This window comes from Gambusia affinis, linkage group LG04, assembly GCF_019740435.1.
Source record: "Gambusia affinis linkage group LG04, SWU_Gaff_1.0, whole genome shotgun sequence".
Lineage (NCBI taxonomy): Eukaryota > Metazoa > Chordata > Actinopteri > Cyprinodontiformes > Poeciliidae > Gambusia > Gambusia affinis.
Window position 1 is genome coordinate 17,524,945 of NC_057871.1, and position 24,121 is coordinate 17,549,065.

A 24,121-nucleotide genomic window follows, 5' to 3' on the forward strand; every position below is an offset into this window, starting at 1 on the left:
ACGAGCCATCATTTGATCCAGGTGCGTTAAACCAGGGAGAGAATTAAAACATACAGGAGGCCGGCCCTCGAGGACCCACTTTGGGGACCCCTGCCGTAGACCTTTATTCCAGCACGGGAAAAGACGGACCTTACTCCACGTGTTCTGCTTTCAGACCCTTAAGAAATCGAAAACTTTTAAGAATCAGAAATCCGAAATGTTCAGTCTGGTTTTTAAAAAAGAGTGTACTATAGATTTCCAAATTAGACTGCAGACTACAAAATTTAGACCCGTCCCTAACAATTGGATTTTGCTGAAGTTAGCATCCGATGTAGCACGCACCAAGGGGGTTTCCGCTAAATTTAACTGGAACTAGATTATTTTTTAAAACTTTGCCCATCCTACACCGTGTGTTTTACAGAATATGCGATGTATATGATATAATCCAATTTAAATTATTATTTTACTTTTTTTTTTGTTTGTTTGTTCTGAAATTGAAAGTTATCCATAAGCAGCAAAGCAACCCTAGACCATCACACTGCCGTCACCATGTTTGATGCTCAGGTCATAACAGTATAGATGTGAGATGGACCATTGTACTCTCTCTGCTCAGCAGTGATTTAGGCCTTGAAACTTTCTCATGGATCCAAACCTCTACTTTACTGCTTGGTTAACCGTGGCAAGTATAGGCTGCAGTGCTTTGCTGCTCCTGAATGAGCTGTTTAAACCCTTTTGGAGTAACTTTGGTTGGCCGGCTGCTCCTGTTCCATCATCACCGAGGGAATTCCCTCGAGTCCCGAAGCCATAGAAGTTGCTTTGTAAACCCTTTCAGACAGATGGATGTCAATAACTTTTTAGACCAAGACGTATCTTTGCGTTTCAAGAGCTTTTCGCTTAGGGCTGGACAATAAATCAATACAACATACCACAATAAACATGTGATCAGTATCAACACATAGTACATCTGATAGAGTATTCAATATACAGAATATTCACTGAACTCCAATCAAGAATCGCACAGCATTCTGGGAGGCGTAGGCAGAAGAAAAGCTTTAACCGCTCAACCTCTCACTGTGAGCCAACCAAGGTGAGTGGAATCAACTAACTCACTCTTTGGTCACCTAGCAACAGCCTGCTGGGTAACAAGCAGTGTCAAATCCCCCTGTCAACAGCAGCAGTTTCAGGTTAAAAATAAACCTAAAAGTGTGGAGTAAAAACTGTAGATAAAACAGAAAAGGTCACGCCACTATTTCAGATATTTAAAACAAAATCTAATCAATAGTTAATAATATAGACAATTACCGATATCAACTGATATCATATGCTTCAATCATGATAAGTTTTCAGCCACATCATCCAGCCCTGCTTTTCGCCGACCTCATGTTGTCAGACAGGTCGTGTTTAAGGTTCTTGTTTCTATTTGATCTGATTTCATGTGTATAAGTTTGATAATCATATTTATTTGTTCCGCAGATCTGGCAGTAACCAGCCCTTGGTGTGACTCATTGAACGTAGCCCCAAAAAATGTGATTAATCACAGGTGATTAATGATGTAACCAAGAGACAGTGGTATTTCCTCACAGGGCTAGCTTTGATTGTAGAGCTTTTTGCCTTGAAGATAAACATTATTGCATTTTATGCTGAGTCTGGTAGTCTTAGTCTAACATTAAAAGTAGTTTGTTGATCTGAAATATGTATTTTTTGAATTGCTCCTCTTTATTGGTGCTTTTTGCTCCCAGGATCTTGTGAACATGCAGAGGTTCTGGTGGCCCGGCTATGAAATGCAGCTTCTTGAACAGCTGCAGACGCAACAAAACCTTGCCCAGTTCTGTGATACCCTCCTGCAAACTGAAGGTGAGGAAAACCATGACGGTGTATCCCAAAAACTAAAGAAATCCTTGTTAGTAACTCTCCCAACTTGTCTCCACCAAGGTATCGCCATCCCAACCCACAGCTGTGTCCTCGCCGCCCTCAGCCCTTACCTGAGCCAGAGGTTGTCGGACTCTCCCTCCCCTCCGTTGGGGCAGAAGCGCCTGCTCCACCTGCAGGAGGTGACGGCCCACACCTTACTGAAGCTCGTCGGACTCCTGTACTCCGGGCGGCTGGAAGTCAAAAGCAGCAAGGAGCAGAACGACGTTCTGGCCGCTGCCCACAAGTTTGGAATCTCTGACCTCGTGTTGGGATGCAGAGATGGGGAGAGGAAAGGCGCAGAGCTGCTGGAACGAGGGCAGAGGTGTCACACCGGAGAAGGCACAGAGCCGCGCAAAGGGATGGAAATGCAGGATGCACAGGTTGAGAGTGAGATAAGTGGAAAGATGGAGAATGATTGTCTTGTTCAAAGGAAAAGCTTTTTATCTGTTGGGACACAAACTGTAAACAGTACTCTGATATCTGTGGCCAGTCCTGGTCCTCTTTCTGATCAAATGCCGCCTCCAACTGTAGAAACAGCATTTTCTGCCTCGCCGCTACCTCAAAACCTCCCCAAGTTTTTGCTCTCTCCTTACCTAACCGTCCACAGCGAGCCAGAGTCTACAGCTGGACAGTCCTCTGACTACTTAACACACTCCTCATCCTTCTCAGCTTCATCCAGGTACAGAGGGACGGTGCTACCGGTCGCCAACGACGATGCCGGTTCACCAGCATCTCATGAAAAGAACATTTCCAGACAGTTGGTGGAGCGAGAGAGTTCAGGACAGGAAGATGGAAACGCGACTCTGGATGGAGGGAGTTGTGCTCAGCCAAGAGGAGTCTGCAGGGAAACGATACGGGGAGAAGAGAAGGAGAAGAGCAACTCAAATTTTAGAAGAAGCGGAAAGAACCTGGACAGGATGAAAGAGGTAGAGCAGATGATGGACTCTGCACAGATTTCTGTCAAGGTAGGACCTGCACACTGCACTCAGATGATGACACTGAACGATAATCAGGGGAAACTTCAAAAATGTCTCATAATCTGGAAACATTTGGAAGTGCATTAAAATCTACAAATTAAAGCAAATTTTAATAGATGTTTTGCATCCTGGAGTAATACTTCCTGTATGTCTCTGTATGCTGGCGAATCCTTTCCCCACTTTACGAAAATATATAGTGGAAAATTCCGGAGGTAACCTGGTGAAATAGAGGCAGAAGAGACTAAAGTTTGTTTGATGTGTTTGTTTCATGGCTGCAAATTGTAATGCTCAAAGCAATGAACCCACAGGAGCTTGAATAGGAAGAACAGAGCTGTGGTTTTATTACATTATTTCAATAATCTTTGGCTCAGGTGAAACTGAGGAGGAGGACTAAAGGAGAAGAGTGGGAGATCGTGGAAGATGTGGATGAAACAGCATTTTTTCCTACCAACCCGAATCCGGTAGATACACAGCATGTTCAGAATTTAATCTGTTCTATGCCACAATGGATGAATTTTGACCCACTCTCGAGTTTTTTTGTTGTTGTTTTTTTTTGCATTCAATCTAGTTGGGAAGGTTTTCCAACATGAACAGGATGTTAAAGGTCCTTCACCCAGCAGGATTCCCATCAGTTCGAGTTCAGAGTTTTGACTACGCTGCTCCAAAACCTGTTTTGAGTTTTTTTTTTTTTATCCATTCATAGTTGGACCGTCTGGTCTGCTTTAGGTCACCCAGGTGTTCCTGAATATAAGATTATGAGTTCCTGACCTGAGATTTCTCAGTTTCAGAGTTTCCTGGTAGAGAGCAGAACTCATAATTTCATCTATTGCGAAAAGTAGCGTAATAGTCCATCACTCTACCGCCACTGTGTTTGACTGACAGTATGACGGATTTTGTTAGCATATGTCAGATAAAACAGGACACATTCAATTTTTGTGAGTCTTAATGGGGCCGACCTGTATAAAAAAATAGACTAAATAAAAGTCAATCCGTGAAAATATTCCTTATAGTTAATACAGAGCAATAGATTTCCCCCAGTGAAGATTCACATTGAAAATTATTAGATTTAAACAAAAAAAAAACAACAGAAAAAACAAAAACGTGTTCCTAAAATCCGACTCGTGTCTGTTTCCGTAGAGTTGCTCCAACCAGAAACCCCCTCAATCTGCTCCTAAAGTTGTCCACACCCCTGCTCACTCTGTCCATCCGGTCCAGAAGCCAGAGACCCTGAAGGTCCAGCCTGCCTACGCCTCCTCCCCCCAGCCTCTGAAACAAGCCAACACCAGCTCGGACTCGGAGGCGCGCTCCAGCGGCTGGCTCTCTCTGAGCCGCAGCAGCGAGCTGGAGTCCGAGGGTCGCACGCCGCTTCAGGGTCCCACGGAGGAATCCGATGAGAAGATAGACAAGCTGCTGGAGAACATCATAATGAGCATGAGCATGCTACCGGACCTGGGCAGGAGCTGCAGGAAGACACATGTGAACCACGACGACGTGCCAAACTTCTGCCAGGTCCCTGGTGCAGAGAGCGGGGCGGGGCCCACTGCGCCGCTCTCCGACGTCTGCGCAGAGGAGTGTGTTTTCTACCAAGACCTGGGGAGGCAGGGGAGCCACTCAGACACGGACACAGGTGGGTATTGTTTAACACTGCTTTATTAATGTGACAAAACCAGAGCTGAAGTGATTAATTGTGATTTATTGATCATTCAAGTAATCGTTTACTAATTTAGTAATTGATTTATTGTTAACTGGCGTATACAGACTATAAAAAAGTCATTTTGCTGAAAGAACAGCAGATACTCAGAGCAGTAATTTAGTCAAAACTGTAAAAAAAATTTTTTTATAAATGTTCTACCCAGAACTCCTCATGTGGTAGTTTTAGCGTCACCTGGTTCAAATTCTGCATACAAAGTCAGATAAAATCCATGTCCGAGCCCTACTCTATGGATGTTAAGTCGAGCAGAAAGGATTGAGGTTTTCACATATGTTGATGCCACAATGATATTTCTAGCTGCATATGTGTCCTTTGCTACAAACGATCAAGTGATCACTAAAGAAAGGCTGTTATTACATTGTAGGTAATGCATTTCTCTTATTTCCAAAAGGAGTGGGGTTAGTTGTTTAGTTGCATCATTTACTCTATTTTTAATATTACATTGAAAGTCTTCAATGGTTTGATGAAAAATCTGCTGTATGAGCCAGTTGTTTTATCCAATTAATCGTTTAAACATCAGAATACTTGATTGCCAAAATAATCGTTAGTTGCATCCCTAATCAGAACATTTGGTGTCTAAAAATGATCCAGGAAGGATTTTTACTTTCAAACCGAAACCTGTACTTAACGGACTGTCCTCTCTCTCTTTCCTGTTGACCTTTAACCCCTGATGGTCTGGTTGTCCAGGGCTCCATTACTGTTTTGGAGCTCAGAACCAACCTGGCTACACAAACCCCTCAGCTGCACACACTGCTCTGCAGACAGAGCAACCACAGCACTCAGAGTTTAGATCCTTTGGACCGATGGACGGGCTGAGCTGGACCGGAGGAGAGAGCTCCCCGTATCCCGTTTCGTATTTCTCCAGCGGGCAGAAACTTCACGACTTGATGCTGCAGCAGCCATTCTGCCAGGAAGACCAAAACATCGAGTTTTTGTCTCTCTCGCATGAGAGCGACACGCAGTCAGCCGATGCGTTTTCCCTGCCAACCATGGAGGACTTGAGGCTGCCACCATGTCTCTCCCCGTTAGTGCCCTCTGCAGGTCACCAGCAGCCCGACACCAGCGTCTCGGGCCGGATGGAAAACGATGTTCAAAGTCTGCCCTGGCTCACAAAGAACGCCTGCATGCTGACATTTCCGCTCAACGCCATCACAGCGGGTAAAACTGAGCTGCTGGTAACGGGCAGCAGCTCACAGCAGTCGCAAAGCTTCAGGAAGCTCACGCTGAAGAACGAAGGACGGGCAGGCCCTGCGACGAGTGTGAGACAGAGAGAAATAAAACCCATACGAGAGAGAAAAACCAACACCATGAAGAGGAAGAAAAACAAACACGATGCTGCAGAAGACACGGCACCGCCCAAGAGGAAAAGAAGGCGGCGACCGGATTCTTGGAGAGAGTTGGCGAAAGTTTCATCCCTGGACCCAGAAGTCAGAAATGCAGCAACGACAGTTTGTTCTGTGAGTTTGTCATGTAACAACGTTCTGATGAACCAGAGAGAAATTGGCATCAGCTCCTTAAACAAACCCCCGTCAGCATCATCAGCCACCGGCAGCGAGAAATCCAGAGCACCCGGTACGCTCTGCACCAAACAGCCGCGGATCAGAACCAGGGGCTTCGTTAAGCAGTCTGAGCGCGGCACGAGCAACGCCGTCTCAGATAAGTGCTGCGTTTTAATCCCGGTGATCCGCCGGCCCGTCATGGTGCACAAACAAGATCCAGGCGTGACCAAGAGGAGACGTGGGAGACCGCCTAAAATAAAACTTGAGAATTTTCCAGAAGATGCCGGCGCCATCGTTGAGATCAAGGGTCAGATTGAGGCCGTCGAGGAAATATCGGAGAAGGAATCGCCAGTGGTAGACATAAAATGTGGAAAGCCGATGAGCAGTGCAGGCGAGGGAGAGTCGAGGCAGCTGGAGAGGACCGCTAGTGATGAGAGCTCTGGAAAAAACAAAACTGACAACATGAAAAGTGGTGAACCACAGAAGCAGTCGTGGATGGTGACTCTGAAGGAGTTCCAAAAACTGATTAAACGCAAACACTCCAAAACAAGGAAAGGGACTGAAGTCCAAGGCAGAAACAAACCTGCGGATGTTGGAGAATTAGAAAAGCAGGCAGAAATAGACAAGAGTGGCGTCTCAGAGACTCACCGCCGGGTGCTTTTTGATGCTACAGTTGATGAAAATCACAACCAGCTTCCCAACACATCGGCAGCTGCGTGCAAAACGAGTCTTCAGGATGTGATGGGCAACTCAGAGGCCAGGAAGAGCTGCGGTTCAGACGAGGGGGACAAACCGGCCTCTTCCTGCGACGTCCTGGAAGAGAAGAAACGGTCTGCTACAAGTCTTGTTGAAGGTATGAAGAGGTTTGATTTTCATCAGTGTTTTTGATTTGACTTAACTTTTAAAACCTCACTGACTGTCAGTCTGTGTGTTGCCACTGAAAGACTGAAATGTAATTATTTAAGAAGCTGAAAAGCTGTTCCACCTCTTGAACTTCTCAGCATTTCCTCGTGCTACAACCACAAACTCCAACGTAAATGGAATGTGGTACAGGAAATAAAGCGACACATATATGTTTAGTGATAAATGATACGCGGTTTTCATTTTATTTTCGAAGCGATGATCTGAAAAACGTGGTGTACATTGGAAGTCGCCTGTTTTCAGGTCTGTCTCTGCCATCTTTCTTAGGTCTGAGATGTTTCCTGTTCTTTTGCAAAACAGCTGAAGCTCAGTCAGATCGCATTAGAAATGATAAAGAGGCTCTTTTCTTGTTTTCAGACACTCCTTCCATCCACAGAGCTTATCAGGTTTTAACACATTTGCTGTTGTTGAACATTTGTGAAAAGGTGAAAAATATCGGTGTGACAAAGTGCGGTCTCCTAAACGGATGTCAAATGCCCTGAATGTTACATAACTAGTCTTAACAATGGACATATTGTTAAGATTGAGTTTTTGTTTTTTGAAACAAAAACTCATCTCGGTTTGTCAATGCAGGAACAAACTTTTCACACACTCTCTGACATTTTCAGTGTGCTCTGTTTTGCCTGACTTCTGCTGCGTGTGAAGAGTGATGTCGCCAAAAAGAAAGCCATTAGAAAATACCGAGCACTATTTGTGTCACCAGGTGCAGATGGCGGCAGCACTTTGTCCGGCTGCAATGGGAAAGAGGAGGACGAAGAGGTGGACGTCATACTTTACTCTCCTGACAAATTTTCAACCAGAGAGTTAGAAGAAAGGGTGGTCGTCATTCCAGATGAAGAGGAGGAGGACGAGGATGTTATTGAAATAGATGTGATAGGAGATGAAGGAGAATAATGCTTAGTTATGTTTTGTTTTTTGTTTTTTTGTTTTTTTACCATGTTTGTTCAGCACTTTTAATAGTTACATATTTTTATATAATTTTTGGAGTTCATTCGTTTCTATCTGGAAGATGCTTATTTTTATTGAATCAAAATTTAGTTTTCCACCAGATTTAGTTAGAAATGTACAGTTCGAGTGGCAGGTGTTTACATTTTTGTATTAACAAGCAGGAGGAAGGTTCTCACTGTTGTTTATATTTTTCAAATAAATTTGACTAATTTCTGAGAAAAAAAATAGAAGCTATTAAGTTGAAAACATTCCTATGTGTAAAATATAATGTTATGTTAATTAAAACGTTGTTTTTTCATGTTTGGCTTTTGACTTCACTTCCTCGGCGTATAGAGAAATGCCTCTAGGGGGCGCACTGTTTTGGAAGCCCTGGTTTTACGTTGTCTTGCAAGCGGAAGGCACAGAGGAAACGCTCCACACGTGTTTTAGCTGCAGATTTTGAAGGTTAGAGGAGAAGCAGCGGCTGGGATTTGTGTCCGCAGCAGAGGGTCAGAGGAGCGGCGCGGGTTTCGGTCAGAGGCCGGGGCTGAGCAGCACGGAGACAGAGACATGGATCCCATGAAGGCGCAGCAGCTGGCGGCGGAGCTGGAGGTGGAGATGATGGCTGACATGTACAACCGGTAAATCCTCTGCTAACAAACCGAAATCGTTGCCGAGTTTTACGCACATACACACACACACACACATAAATAAATAAGGTGAATGTCGATCACTCAAGTGTTTTTGGTTGATCTAGAATATATTCTGATCAGGATTGTTTTCAACCTACAACTTCTAAAGTCATACATTTTATATCTTCTAATGTGCAATCCGTAACTAAAGTATGTTCACCCCTGGACATTTGTCACGTTACACTTCATGTAACTGGCAGATCCTTTGATCCATCCCACTGTAGCTCCGCCTGTATGTTAAGGGTCCATTCATCATCATCTGAATATCATTAATTATGTACAATTTCCCAGTCCCCGTAGCATGGTGCTGCCACAACCATGTTTCAGTGTGAGAATGGCGTGTTCAGGGTGATGTGCATTTTGAGTTTTTTTGCATGTAGGATTCAAAAGTTCAGTTTTGGTTCGTCTGATCTAAGCTCTTCTTCCAGAAGGACAATGAACTTCAGCAGTAACATTTTATGACTTTTCTTCTCACCCCTCGGTCATAAGGTCACGATTTATATATAGGCAGAGCAGAAATTATCAGTGTTGCATTCTTTTTGAAATCCTGCTCTGGTCTGAAGGTGAGTTTTCTATTAGATAATAAAATATAAAAACAATAATGTGTTAAATTACAATATTTCAATAAAATAAAATAAAAAATCATAACAGAAAACAAATTATTTTTATAACTGTCTATAAAGCCACACCAGTTCAAGTTGTAATTTCTGGAGGATCAAATTGTTATGCGTTTTTTAAAAGAAAAATAAATGCCGTGGGAATATTTTTCTTCAGTGCATCAGGGGAAAGAGGCTGAACACTGGTGCACACAAAATGGAAATCATGTCCTTTGTACATAAGGAAGAGCACTGGATCTGATCGATAAATTATACTGGGCCAGGTTCACATACTGGGCCTAAACCCTAGTTCTGACTTAGCCCTTCAATGTCTCCTAATCTGATGTCAGATCAACAGATTTCTTGAGACAAATCTAAAGCTAATCCACGTCCAGATGGGGAGTTATATTAAAACTAACTGGAGGCAGGTTTTACGGTAAATTAAAGGCTGTTTTCATGATGAACATGGATTATCTGGAAGATATTATTGATGCTGAAAAAACAAAGAAGAAAAAGCACAAGATGATCGCTCTGAGTGGGGGAATAACCTGCTGAATGGATTTAACTGTTGTACAAAAACAGTGCAACTGAAAAGTTTTATTTCAGACGATGCTTTCATTTGACTCAGTGATGGAAACCCAAGTATTTATCACCTAAATGTTTTGGAAATGAGGAATCAAACAACAGATTTGTGAGTTTTGAGGGAACAAACGGTGGGGACAATAGTGCACACAGTCTGTAATTAATGCAACATGTGAATGAAGAAACAGTTGCATCAACTTCCCTCATCCTCCCATCCAACACTGGAAGTGCAGCTCAGTAAGCATAGAGTGACTTTCTGTGTTGACTGATGTCATATTCCCAATGTGGTGCAAGGTTGTAGAGTGAAAAATGTTTTGAAAACATGTACCAAACTTGTGCCCTGATCTACAAGATTTTTCCATTTTATCTGGACCCACTCATGATTCCAGATCTCCTGTGATGTGCTCAGTCTGAAGCAGGGCAGCACAGTGGAAATCATCCTGCTGACATCAAGTGTGCAGCAGGTGTGTAATGAGAACAGAAACTCTTCAAATTGAATGATTGTGTGAAAATCAGGCCAGTATGAATGAAAGAAGGGAGGTCTCTCCGGAAGTTGTCTGAGTCATGTAGGTTTGTTTTTTTATTTTAGCTGAATTGATTCACAACAGGGGTGCGTGGATTCATTCCTGTCATCTCTGGTTGACTCATGCTGCTTGTTTTCAGTTGTTGGGTTCTTTGAAATAATACTTCTCGCATAGCTGATAGTTTTCAACTTTGTCTTTGTTTTATGATCCATTTTGAGTTTCTCAGTGCATCATCCTGTTTCCACCATGTGCAGCACTTTTTACAAAGGTTTTGATTTATTAGTGAATGTTTAAAGCAAAGTATCTGGAGAAGGTGTTTTGTGAAATGTTATGTTTTTAATTTGAAATTGGACTTTTTGATCCAAGCCATTCATCAGCCATTATACTCGTCTGCCATAATGTTTTGTGAAATTTTATGGAAATTTATTGTCCTGCTGACAATTTTTAATTTTAATAAATTTAAATTAAAACCCAGCAGGTGGTGCTGTTGAGGTTTACCAGACAACAGATTTTGACCATAAATTAAATATTTTTTGGGATGACTGACTTTTTGTCTGTATTAACTCAACAATGTGACTTTTCCTTTTCTCAGGATGACAAACGCCTGCCACAGGAAGTGCGTCCCGCCACACTACAAGGAAGCGGAGCTGACGAAGGGCGAGTCGGTGTGCCTGGACCGCTGCGTGGCCAAATACCTGGACCTTCACGAGAGACTGGGACGTAAACTCACAGAGCTCTCCGTGCAGGATGAGGAGATGATGAGGAAAGCGGCGGTGGGGAGCGGATAGAGACTTTGAAGAAAACAGCCTCTATGTAGAGAAATACAAGAGTTTGGACTGGGATTTGTGGGATCTAACAGACTCATGTCTTAATAAGAGGGTGGGTAAATCAAAAATGTTAAGTTAAAGGTTTTGAGGGTCCATTAAGATGAGATTCCTCCTCTTTTGCATCAGAGGATGACGCAAACGGCAACACTGAAGAAGTAATGGAGGGAAGTGGTTCTCCACAAGCCTTTCTGGATTTGGTTTCTTCTTCAGATTTGCCTGAAGGTCTCACCTGCAGAGAACTGCAGGTATTCTGGGAAGAAGGACACATGCTTACATTTTACGTTCAGATTTATGGCTAATTTCCAGCTGTCTCTGGCCCAGAACCATTCTGGAGCTGTTACTGATTATGAAATGAACTCGGTCAGCCTTTCACTTTATTTTTTTTCTGTGTTTCAAAAAATATGTAAACTCATAAGGTCGCAGACATAGATATCAGTAACTTTAGCTGCTGCCTAAAACCTCCAGACCAGCAGGGGTGCCAACAGGGCTTGTATATATAAAACTGAACATTTCAGATTTGGAAAAATATTTAAGAATGAGCTTACTTTTGTATTTGGTTCCCAAATTTCTGAATATTAAATTGAAAGAAATATTGAATGTAAGGTAAGATGTGATTTAAAGAACTAACAAATGAGGGTTAACAGTCATGATTTAATGCCACTAACTTAATATGTTTTGCTTACTTTTGAGCTGGATGTTTTTTATTAAATTTTTTTTATTTACATTTAATTACAAATAATACATTTTTTTCATAATTTCTCAGGAGCCCTTGGGCCCCTACGTCCTGACTTTAAACTGTATTAACCACACACCAGATATGACAACAGAATAAATAAGTGTGAACTAAACCTGCCTACAAAATGTATTTACTATTTCTTTAGTAATTAATAGAAAATGATTAATTCTAGGCTCAAGGAACTCAATCTGTGATAGCATCCATTCATTTTAGCAGGAAATCATCACACTATCAAACTGAGGCCGACTAAAAGAGATATCAGGGTTTTGTTTGGTGGGTGTGATCTGCTCAGGGCCCCAAATACTGTAGGCTCGGCTCTGCCTACAGGATCTGTATAGTTAAAGCTATACTGAGTGTACAACTAATTTAGAAAACAGTGGCTGTGTTGGTTGAGATTAATTGTTTTTAACCAATACACTATGCAATATGTACTCGTGATTTTTTTATATGTCCAGCTGTTGCTGTATGGTTCTTCCAGATAAAATGGACTTTACTCTTGTGCTTGTGTTGACTTTGTTTGGCTCTTAGTGGACCACAGTGATTTGTCAGTTAAAATTTGTTAATGTGCAAACCACGCTGATGGTCTGTTGTTAATCACGCTCAATAAAACGGTGTTTATCTTCTGAGCAAATGAATCTGTCCCATGCTTGATGCGTCCCAATAAGTCGAGATTAAAAACATCATTTGTCAATTATACTAGCCAGTTTAATACCGCACTAGTTAAGTGTTGATCCTTTGCTGCTTAGTTATGACGCGCTAACGTTGTACCTGTTGATCGCGTGTAAAGTCAATCCCAAAGATCTTCTTGTTGTCCAAATTTGTTCCAGTCAGTTAAACCATTTGTGAACAAAATCCATTTATTCCACAATACACAGCCCCAGCTGTCAAAAACTTGTATGTTCTTCCGGGTTACCTCTACCTGTCACCTCTTGGTTCATATACTGGAGCCGACAGCCCCATCTAGCGACCAAATACACACATTTGGCTCCAATATTAGTATTTCAATAAGAAAAGTGGTTGAAAATATTTTTTCATCACAAGAAGAGGGCTATATTCCAAGTTTTTATTCGTGTTTGATTAGGGTATAGTGTAATCTGTGTAATCAATCTACATGATACTCAAGTTCTTTTCGGATTGGAAAGAATTTGTTGATCATCTTCTGATTTTTTTGACATGTTTGAGTTGTCTGGGAGGTAAACAAGAGTCCATCGCTGTGTTGCAGTGAGAGTAGGCAGGGCTTCCTCAGTATGAGTGTGTCTGTACCTTTAAGACAAACTGCGACGCAGCAGCGGTGAGGAAGTGAGAGAACAAACTTTCGTTTCCCCCAGTGAAACTTTTTATTTATACCTGCGAGCCTGTGCTTCGGAAACGGGAACCAACAAACAACTGAAATTAGAAGTAGCAGAGAGGGGGGAGGTGTCCGCATGTCTCTGTCTGGCAGGTGGACACTTTGTTCATTCTGCAAGAGAGTCCTGAGACCGACGTGGTGAGTGAATTTTCACTGTTTTCTCAGATAATAAAACAAGAACGCTGTAATATGAAGGTTAATTGGAAACACGCCTCAGACTGTGGGGTGGAGCAGGTTTGGATTGGGTCGTTTGTGCACCACAAAACCAGCTGCCCTGGTACTAGTCCATCCACGCCTAATAACTGCATTATTAATAGTCAACAAACCTGCGCAGTTTATAAAACATTTTAGAACTTAACTTTGTTTCCAAGAGAAATTGTTCTAGCACAAGAGAAAACACTTGTACAGCTGAAGAAATAAAGAAGAGCATTTTTTTGACAATTATTTGAAACTTTGCACATTTATTTAGGATGGGGGAGTTCTTGTTATATAGTTTTAAAGACTTAAGGCCTCCGTGACTTGTGAAAACTTTTGGTCATCACTTCCTCATAAACTTTAAAGTCAGTTCCTAAAGCGCAAAACTGATGGCTTGTGCACTGATCCAGTTCTCAATAATTTTATGGTTTATTTTACTTCAAATTTCCGTATGCATATAATAAACACAAAATATTACAGTCCTTGAACTTCTTCACATTTAGATATGTTATATCCATAAATTTGTTTGTATTTCATTGGGATTTATCTAATAAACCAGCACAAAGGAAGAACATTAAGGCATTGTTTTTATTTAATTGTACAAAAACCAGAGAAAAATAAAAATAAACTATTACCACAGCATGATACTGCCACCACTGTTTCACTGTGTTGATTGTGTCAGTGAATAAATAACTTTGTTTTAATTGTCCATTTGCATGAAAAGAAACTAGATTAACATAAAATAAAAAAGCCCCTCAGATTGCATTTAGAAACCTGAAACCACAGGGGTTTTTTTACTTATTAAAAAATCAATTCAAAGAAATGAGAAATCCCCATTATTAATATACTTCAGGAAAGCCGTTATGTTATGTTAAGAAAAAACTCAATAATAATAAAATTGAAACAGCTGACATCTGATGATCATAACAATTGAAAGGTACATTGTCAAAAACAAATATTGTTATTTCAACAAACCGTTTTATACAATTTCAATCAGTTTGAATAAAGGTTTTTAATCTTGTGCACTGCCCTCTTTTTGTCACCAGATGGAGGCAGCTGAGGGAGAACAGCTTGTTGAAGACGGTGAGCAGGTTGTAGCGCCCCCCAATGGTGGCGTGAACGAAGTGCTGGATGTGGGACAAGAGGGAGATGTGAGCTCTGATTAGGATCAGTAAAAGATGCTTCTTTCTTGACGTAAACGGCTGCTGACGTAACTTCCTTTTTCTGCTCAGATGGAGGAGTTCCTGGGCCCACAGGCACAGTACAATGAGGAGGAGGAAGAAAGGAAGTACTACAGAAGAAAAAGGCTGGGAGTCATCAAGAATGTTCTTGCCAGCAGCTTTGGAGCCATGATTGTGTACAGTGTTTATATGGGTGAGCTTCTAATCATCTATCCTTCCATCCATCCATCCAAAGGACTGAAATTTCTGAAAATTTGAGTCCGGAGGCGTTTGGAATTTTGGAAAGATGTGTTGGGATCTCGACAGAGAAAAGAGATAAAAACACTGACATATAGCAGAGCTTAAAATGTGTTTATATCCTCCTACGTTTGTTTTCTCTAGGCCTTTTACAGATGCAGCTGACTCTTCATTACGACATGACCTACCGTGAGGTGAAATACAGCAACATTGGTCTTGTGGACATCGACCGGAAGATGCTGATGGGCATCAATGTGACCCCGATTATCGGCCTCCTTTACACCCCCGTGCTCATCAGGTAGAGTCACACAGACATAAAGTAAACATGAATCCCTTTATCTTTATCTGATGATTCTTTTTCACACGTTTTATCTCCTTCTCAGGTTTCTTGGCACTAAGTGGATGATGTTTCTGGCCTCAGGAATCTACGCACTATTTGTCTCAACCAATTACTGGGAGCGGTACTACACATTAGTTCCATCAGCTGTAGCCATTGGTGTGGCCATTGTGCCTTTTTGGGCTTCGCTGGGAAGTTATATAACAAGGTGAGGCGCAAAGCGCTAAAGAAGACAAATTTTTGCTGATCCCTTTTGCTTCAGGTTGAATATAAGCAGAGTGTTTCTGCTAAGTGAGTAATCTTAGTCATATGTGGTGTTTTGGTTATTTTCAATTAATTTGAGATACAAGTATCCATAAAATAGCACCTACTAAAGAAACTGGGGAAGCAAATGAATTCCAAACAAACAAATCACATCAAACAAATCACTCCTGCCCCATGCTCTGGAAGTCACCTGGTCAGATAGCAACGATTGTTCACTATTTTGTGTATTCTACAAAAGCATAGTCGTCAGCAAAGAGACATACTTTTACTTTAACTAGAAACCTTTGTCAGTGGCAGGACCTACAAAAATCAAGCTGCTGAGCATGATGATGTTATATATAAAGGGGTGAAAAAAAAAACATGGTCAGGAAGCCTGCAGGACAATTTTGAACTTACCTTGTAAAATCCCGAACTGGTTGTGAAAATCTTCAGTGGTCCAGCTCCTCCTGATGTTTTGGTTCCTCTTAGAGCTACCGGTTCAGTAACCTGTAGAGCAGGGGTCTCAAACTCCAGTCCTCGAGGGCCGCAGTCCTGCAGTTTTTAGATGTGCCACATGTACAAAACACTGGAATGGTTTAATTAACTTCACCTTGTGTAGATCAGTTCTCCAGAGCCTTAATTATTCTATTCAGGTGTGGTGCAGCAGAGGCACATCTAAAAGTTGCAGGACTGCGGCCCTCGAGGACTGGAGTTTGAGACCCCTGCTATAGAGCATCCGGTGGGAGTTGTGAGGCAACTTTCTCTAAAACTTATCGGGACGAAAGGTCCTTTTCTGTGCAAGGTGTCAGTATGAGGAGCTGCTTCACTGCAGATCTAAAAATGAACACAGCTTTGCATCATTTTAGTTTAAAAGAGAAACGGTGTGTAAGGACTGACGAGTTATGCCCTTAAAACTGACTGCCACTATTTTGGAATCAGTTTGATGATGTGTTTATGGTTTTAAATTGTGGAGTCTGTGTTGTCTTTTGTGTTTGCATTTTAAATTATATCGTTTTACTATTTGTGATGCGATCATAAGTCAACTAGGAACTTACATTGTAGACTATCTTAGACTAGTAGAGTTCTCCCCAGAAAAGGCATAATTTATATATATTTTTATTTTTAAATAAATGTGAGCTGTTTTTTTTTTGTCTTAAAGCTCATTGTGCCACACACTTCCCTCCCCTCCTGCAGGATGGCCCAGCAGTACTATGAATTCGCCAACTACAAGGAGGAGCATGTTCAGGAGCAGAGGAAGCTTCCAAAGGGGGGCTGCTACAGCTACATCATCACCTTCCAGTCCATTTTCTACGTCATCTTCAATGTGAGTCTGCACCTTTGACCCTGCTCTGCCACCGTTTTCCACTTGTGCGTCATATTGTGAAAAACCAATTCTGAACATGAAGAGAAAATCAACGCAAATGTTTTTGTTGCATTTTCTTCTTCCATGTCAGCTGAGCTTCGTCTTCGCCGAGTTCCCCATGCGTCTCGTCCTCCACGATCACCTGCACGAGAACTACCACGTTCTCTGCAACGTGAAAACATGTGGTAAACACATCCCGTTTTGACTGGGGACAGATGAGTAAAGCGCTTTACTGAAGAAATTCTGAAAATAATATTTCAGTCTGAAAATAGTTATGTCTCATCAGATTATTTGCATTCGATTATGTTTTAGCAGAGAGAAAAACAAAACTCCAGCCAAAGGGTGTAACACATGGACAGAAAAAAATGGCTTACGCCTCTTTATCAAGTTATAACATTCATTTCATCACCTATAGGTTTAGTGTTAAACATGCTACATCATCCTCCACACTTATTAGCACTCCTGGGTTAGATGTGTAAAAAAATTCATTCATATTCATAATTTCATCTCACCCTGAAAATGATAAAAACAGACTTTATTCTGCTCACTTGGGCTGTAGGTATCATGTAACCTAGTGGTCAATTTTTGTCTTGGGTGTTACTCAGAAAAGGGAAAGACAATATTACATGTCAAGTGTTGAGGTTCATAAATTAGAAAATGGCTGCATGTATCCAGCTACTTTTTCAAAGTTGCACAGATTTACAATTGGAACAAAATAAAAAACAGGGAAAAAAAATGGCATTAAGATTAATTTATCTCCTAAATATTGACGTGTTAAGTAAGTAGCAGACAACAATTTGTCAAGTTGTTATCAGTGCATGGGGATTACGTAGGGGTCAGAGTTGAAACTTTAAGTGTTTATTTCACACATTGAAATGCAATGTGCCAAAAATACTGCAGCTGGTACCTTTTGCTAAAGATACAAATATTTTCTGCTGTGCACTCTTTTCCTTTTTAGTCATGTAATCTTGTCAGATTGAACTTTTGTGTAACAAACATACCAAAGAATGGACTTTACTGCTAAGTACAATGAAGAATCTGTGATGCTGTGGGCCTGTTTTTTGTTTCAAAGGCTGTTACAGTGAATGCCATCATGAATAGTTTGAAATGCTAAAAGTCTTTAGTATTTAGAAATGTCTCATCAGATTATTTGCGGTAGAAATTTGGTGGATTCTGTGAAAAAACTAAAACTATGATGTTATGTGGTCTTTCAGCAGGATAATTATCCTAAACTTGCGGCCAAAGCAACACAGAAACGGTTCACTGATGAGAAAATCAACCTCGCTAAATGGACATTTTAGTCCTTCAGACCAAAGCGAACCTCTTCATGAGGAACTGAAACCCTGCTGCTATTTGCAGCCGGATTGGTTTTTGAAGACATGTTTACATCTGTAAACCCCCATCAAGTCTTTCTACAGTAGTTCTTGCATGGAATTTCCCATTAAATAGTTTTTAATTCAAACCATAAAGCCTTCACTGGTTTGTATTGCCTTGGGGTTCAGGGACTCATCTACAGTTGGTTTGATTAATTTTCTTAAAGTGGAAGTGCAGATGGTTTCAAATGGACGTTCAGGGCCTCATTTTTCCTCCAGTTCATCCGACCTTTTAACATACAAAGCCTTAAACATGAACTCTCTTTGAAAAGCCACCTCTGATAGTTTCCCTTTTTTGTCACACACTGAAACTAACTTTATTTATATCTCTGAGAAACAGAAATTTCCAAATCTTCATATTTGCAGCTGTTTTTTTACAGATCAAACCTGCCTTTTTATCTGATGTCCAGGTGCTTCAATCAAAGGCATCATCCCGGGCTTCAACAGCACCGTTCTGAAAAACCTGCCCCGCTCCATGCTGCTCATCAAGGTGGAGAGCATCCTGATGGGTTTCGCCTTCCTCGCCATGATTGTTGTAAGAGAGGCAGCAGAGGACAATTTTATGTTATTCTACGTCATCTTCAATCTTATGATCTTTTTGCTGTGGTTCTTTTTAACTATAAAAATCTGTTTCAAGATTTTGATAGTTGTACTAGAGGCATTACTTGAAGAACAATCAATCGTAGCTATTTAATAAGTTGTTTTAGCTTTTTACTCTCCACTCCTTGCATGCTGCTTGAATCTGCATCTTATAAGCTGCAAAAGTCAAACACGGTTCTTACATTCAGTTCCTGTAGAGATCCCATTAGACATCATGGTTGTTATACATTGTGTGTAGCAGCAGCACCGCTTCCTGTTTTATTCGCTGTTTTCAATAACAGGTCATTTGAAAGCTGCTGGTCTTGTGTGTGGTTACTTCTTGTTCAGGCATCAAACGTTTGACCTCAAGCTTCCTCCCTGAAGAGGAATAATGAGACATACTCAGAAAAATGTAAATTATTCACTGTGAAACAGAAATAGTGTCTTAAGTATTTATTATTGGAGAACCTTGTCACATTTTGTCATGTTGCAACCACTAACTTCAACACCAACTCCGAAAAACGTTTTAGGGCCTTTAGTAGCCATAGCTGTCACGACTGGTTTCCCAAACAGTCCAAACTCCTAGTGATGCGGAGAATATTTATGTTACTCAGCATTATCTTCACTCAGCATGATCTATAATCAGTGTGTTTTCTTCCCACAGTTTCTGCTGCTGTGTGGCCCCGCTTACCGGCCGACAGAGGAGATTGACCTTCGCAGCATCGGCTGGGGGAACATCTTCCAGCTGCCCTTCAAGCACCTGCGGGATTATCGCCTGCGGCTGCTCTGCCCCTTCTTCATCTACAGCGGACTGGAAATGCTGTTCATCATAAGCGGGTTCTCACTGGTACTGAACTAATGCGCTGATTTTCTACAGTGACCTGCCAGTTACATCCAGGCTTGGTGGTAATAAATGGTATAATTATCCCCCCCCCCCTACAGTCCTATGGCGTCTGCATTCTGGGGATAAAAACCCTCTGGCTCCTCGTCCTGGTCTATGGCCTCTCCTGCTCCGTGTTCTCCCTCCTCTCTCTCAGCCTCCTGCGCCTCCCACGATGGGTGTGTCTGATGGGGGGTGCTGTGGTGCATGGAGTCCTGCTGGTGGTTCTCCTCGCTCTGACTGTTAAGCCAAACTCACCGGAGTATCTGGGTCCCCTGCTGGTGATCGTGGTGCTGTGGGGACTCGGCAGCGCCCTGAACAAGACAGGGGTCAGCAGTGAGTATCTGTGGTCATCCAGCTGACGTCATAACTAGGGCTGAAACGATTAATCGACGACTGAAATGATTTATATCTATCTGTCTGTTTATTTTTAGCTTCACCCTACATTTGTTTTCTTATTAATATTGTATAAAAAGAGTTAAGTGGTTAAATTAAAAATCTGTAGAATGTTCTTGTTTTTTTTTATCCAATTAATTGATTAATCATAGGAATAACTGATAGATCAATCAAATAAAATAATTGTTAGTTGCGGCCCCAGTCACAGCACAGCAACTCTTTCACTGCAGATCATTTGGTTTTTGCGTTTTTAATTATAATAGGGATATTAAACAGGTTAACATTAAAAAATAGTGGTACACTCTTAACATTTTTAATTCATCATAATACTGATGCTTTATAAAAAGGATTTTGAATTCTCGTGTTGCTCTTAAAATGGTTTTTCTCGTATAATTGTCTCCGTGTGTGCCAGCCGTTGTCGGCCTTCTGTACGCTGAGGAGAAAGAGCGCCTGGATTTTGTCTACACCATCTACCACTGGTGGCAGGCCATCGCCATCTTTGTCGTCTACCTCTGGTCCCAGATCCCCATGAGGGTACGTTTTAGTTAATATTTTTTTCCTGAATGTAATCTTATATGCTAATATATGTTACTTAAAAAAAAAAAAATAATCTTTTTGCCTCTTAGGCTAAACTGTCCATCCTTCTGGCTACGTTGTTACTGGCGTGCTACTGTTATTGGGTGATGGAGCGCCGCGTGGCACAGAAAGTGAAGCCCAGAATGCCTCGCATCCCTCGGCCAAGACACAAGGTGACCCATCTCTCTCTGTGTGTGTGTGCAGCTACTTCAAGGGAAAGCACAGATTTTCTAAAGTAAAAGTTGGAAGCAGTTTAAATCTCATCTGCAGTAGTGATAATTCAGATTAGTGAGTCCTGGAGACTGAAGCTAAATATTTGTTTTCAGTTTCCTCATGTTTGTCTCAGAGTGTTGCACAGAAGTTAATACTTTATAACACAGGAAAATGAGGCAAGAGGGTGTGTACCTCTCATGATCTGCCTGTGTGAAACACAAACTGAGAACAGAGCATGAAGTGTGATTCCAGTTATAGCAAATGCCTGATTAAAAAAAATAAAAGGTACAGATGAGTTGGCATCATGTTGTGGGGCTGCTTTGCTACAGGAGGGACTGGTGCACTTCACAAAATAGCAGAGACAAATGGAGAAACATCTCAGAACATCTGCCATGAAGTTGGAGCCTGTCTTTCAAATAGACTAAACATGCAGCCATATTAGTTACGAATGTGCTTCAAGACAACAAAGTCAATATTTTGGAGTCGGCATCACAAAGTACCAAACTCATTAACTCAAAATTTGAGGACAGGGTTGGAAAGATGTGTGTGAACTAAGGACCAGAACTCCAGCAAACTGTTGTGAGAATCTTGGTGGTGATTTTAAACTGTGTAAATAAATCATTCATGAGACAGTCCATTAAGACTGGAAAAGGCTGATCCTTTCTGTTTGGTTCATACTCCTGATACCTTCTAATACAGACATGAAAACTTGTTCACCTGATTGTGCAGGAGTGACTGAGGCCTTAAAATCATGGCTGGGTCGTAAAACATCCAAGTGGAGAATAAAAATAAAAGCTTATGTTTTTACCCTCAGGTGAAAGGCTACCGTTACCTGGAAGAGGACAACTCTGATGAGTCAGATTCAGAGGGAAGCGAGGAGGATGACGATGAGGACGAGGAAGAGAGGACGGAGGAGGATGAGCGCGTTGTGGAGGAGATGGTAGCAGGGGACAGGGAGGAAGAAGGCCGGGACGCCAGAGCGGAGGGCGCTGACTCGCCCAGAGCCCAGAGAAGAGGAGCTGAGGGTCGGGGGGCCAACGTGGAGGACGACGGGAGGGAGATATGACAAAACGAAAGAATGAGGAACATGTGGAAGCGCTATTAACTATAATGTTAACTAGCATCCTTTATATATTTAAAGCACAAAGGAAAGAAGGCGTTGAGCAAAACTTTCTGCATTATGGTCACATCTTGGTAGAATTGTCTGTGGATTGTCCTAAGAGCTGGTTAGTGCGGCCAGCTTTGCCTTTTTCAGATCATTGCAGTGGCATACACCTCGACATTTTACACATTAACAGACTTTGATGTTTTTCTGTGGTGTGTTATGTGACAGACCAACACTTTTACTTCACATTGTTGCCCCACATTTATCTCCATCCGTCATCCCACAACCTCTGATCAGTTTTACTGCCCCTTCTGAAAAGAAAAGCATCCCCACAGCATGATGCTTCCACCATCATGCTTCACCATGGTAATTGTTTGGACAAAGTGGTAGTTTTCACAATTGTATGCTACTTTGTGTTGGTCTATCACGTCTAATCCTGAGGAAATACATTAAAGGTTCTGGTTGATGAAGTCTGGAGAATTTCACTGCTAATAAGCACCTTAACGAGGAACTACAGCTCTTGTTTTGTCCATTTTTACACATAAAACTGTTCATAAGTTTATAGGCAAACAGATTATTTTATCTCATGTCTTAAAATGTTATATTTCTACAGGAGTAGAAATATTTCGTAGTATATTAAGGGCTGTGCCTGATCACTCTGAATCTACAGTTTCACATTTCGTCTGTTTCTTAACCTCATGTATCTTAGCAGATGCTTAAAATTCATACACAGTTTTATGCATGTTTTTTTTTTTTTTTTTTTTTAAAGCTGAGCAGCTGCCTAGAGGAGGCCATGACAGTCTTTAAGGGTGATAAAACCTTAAAGATTAAAAAAAAAAAATAAATACACACAAATGATGAATTTTCAGATATCAGTGTTTTATAAAATTTTGTTGAAAGGAAAGTTTTAAAATCTTTTTCATATTCAACGTATGTTTTTTAATGTAATTTTGATGTTTTCGAATGAGACTATATATTTCTTGTAAACATGTTCTGTCTACAGTGGGTAGAACGGGGCAACAGTTTAGAGCACAATGCTTTCAGTTTTCCATCCCCTCAATTTGCGCTTCATGTTTACCAGATCTGTCGATGAGCAGGATCTTTTGTTGAATCTGCAGAGCACTGGGCTGTAAAAGAAAGATCTGAAAGAGACAGATTTGAATAAAAAAAATAAATAAATTAGCAATTGATTTTATCACTTGAATAGCAACATGAAAACTTTGTGTTAACATCAAGACAGACAGCCTGCTTTATTCTGTTGAATGTGAATAAGGATTTTTTTTTTTGTGGTTTTAACTTCTGTCTTGCATTAAGACTAGAAAGACAGGGTGGCTGTAAATCTGCTTTTCTGAAGGATAACAGAGAAGAATATGAATGTGTGCTTAGATTTAATACTGTTCAGTATTCGGCAGACGGATGGCTGTTTAGTTAGCAGTGTCTGTGCAGCTTTTATTGCCATTGCAAAATTCATAAAATCTGCAAAAATATATAAATGAAGCTACTCTTATTTTTAAGGAGTGCAATGATTTGTCTACACCAAGCAAACCAACAGCTAGGTGATTTATTGCAAATAAGTTCAGCTACACATTTTTGTGTTGAACTGTAGAAAACACAGCATATGTGTGTGTGTATTTCTAAACACACACACACACACACTGTTTAAAGAGAACTCAAACTCCTAATTAGAACAGCAGGGAGGTTGTAGGATCGCAAAAACACAATAAAAAACTTTTTAATTTATAGGAAAAATGTTCTTCTGGCAGATAATTTCATTTATCACATCAATATTAAGGAGTTATTGACTTAAAACAAGTGTCTGTATTACCCTGAATAGTTAATTGTACTAAGATATTTGCACTAGAAAGTAGACAACAAATACTTGATTTTGTGTTTTTTACAGTGTGACAATGCTCCAATTATCCTCCAGCATGAAGGTCTTGGGTTCAAATCCCAGTCTGGGGTCTCTCTTTGTGGAGTTTGTCTTTTCTCCTTTGGCAAGTGTGGGTTCCCACCTCTCACAATCCAAAACTCTTATATTAATAAGTTATTCCAAATCACACATAGGTCTGAATGTAGGTGTGTGTGTGTGTTACGATGGACTGGTGATCTGTCCACGGCTTTCATCGATGTCCGTTAGAGACAGACACCAGGGTCTCTGCGACCCAGACAGGAAAAGCTGATCTAGACGACGGATGGATGAATGAGATGCGTTT

At 41.2% G+C, this 24,121-nt stretch overlaps 3 protein-coding genes across 3 annotated transcripts; all 3 read left to right on the plus strand.

Annotated features, from left to right (window-relative positions):
• The first annotated feature begins 1,457 nt into the window (after positions 1-1,457).
• On the plus strand, positions 1,458-8,239 carry LOC122830073. The gene is made up of 7 exons (XM_044115129.1): positions 1,458-1,505; positions 1,719-1,833; positions 1,912-2,855; positions 3,239-3,328; positions 4,005-4,494; positions 5,266-6,930; positions 7,702-8,239. The coding sequence occupies exons 2-7, from the start codon at positions 1,731-1,733 to the stop codon at positions 7,890-7,892; spliced, it is 3,483 nt and encodes a 1,160-aa protein (XP_043971064.1). The 5' UTR covers positions 1,458-1,505; positions 1,719-1,730; the 3' UTR covers positions 7,893-8,239.
• Positions 8,240-8,282: 43 nt separating this feature from the next.
• Positions 8,283-12,517, plus strand: timm10 (translocase of inner mitochondrial membrane 10 homolog (yeast)). Its single transcript, XM_044115132.1, has 2 exons — positions 8,283-8,566; positions 10,912-12,517. The coding sequence occupies exons 1-2, from the start codon at positions 8,496-8,498 to the stop codon at positions 11,105-11,107; spliced, it is 267 nt and encodes an 88-aa protein (XP_043971067.1). The 5' UTR covers positions 8,283-8,495; the 3' UTR covers positions 11,108-12,517.
• A 655-nt stretch (positions 12,518-13,172) lies between these two features.
• unc93b1 (unc-93 homolog B1, TLR signaling regulator) lies at positions 13,173-23,103 on the plus strand. Its single transcript, XM_044115130.1, has 13 exons — positions 13,173-13,368; positions 14,472-14,576; positions 14,658-14,799; positions 14,988-15,141; positions 15,227-15,388; positions 16,618-16,747; positions 16,878-16,971; positions 18,570-18,694; positions 19,403-19,585; positions 19,681-19,954; positions 20,427-20,548; positions 20,641-20,763; positions 21,618-23,103. Exons 2-13 carry the CDS (start codon positions 14,472-14,474, stop codon positions 21,867-21,869), a joined length of 1,866 nt encoding a protein of 621 aa, XP_043971065.1. The 5' UTR covers positions 13,173-13,368; the 3' UTR covers positions 21,870-23,103.
• Positions 23,104-24,121: the final 1,018 nt, after the last annotated feature.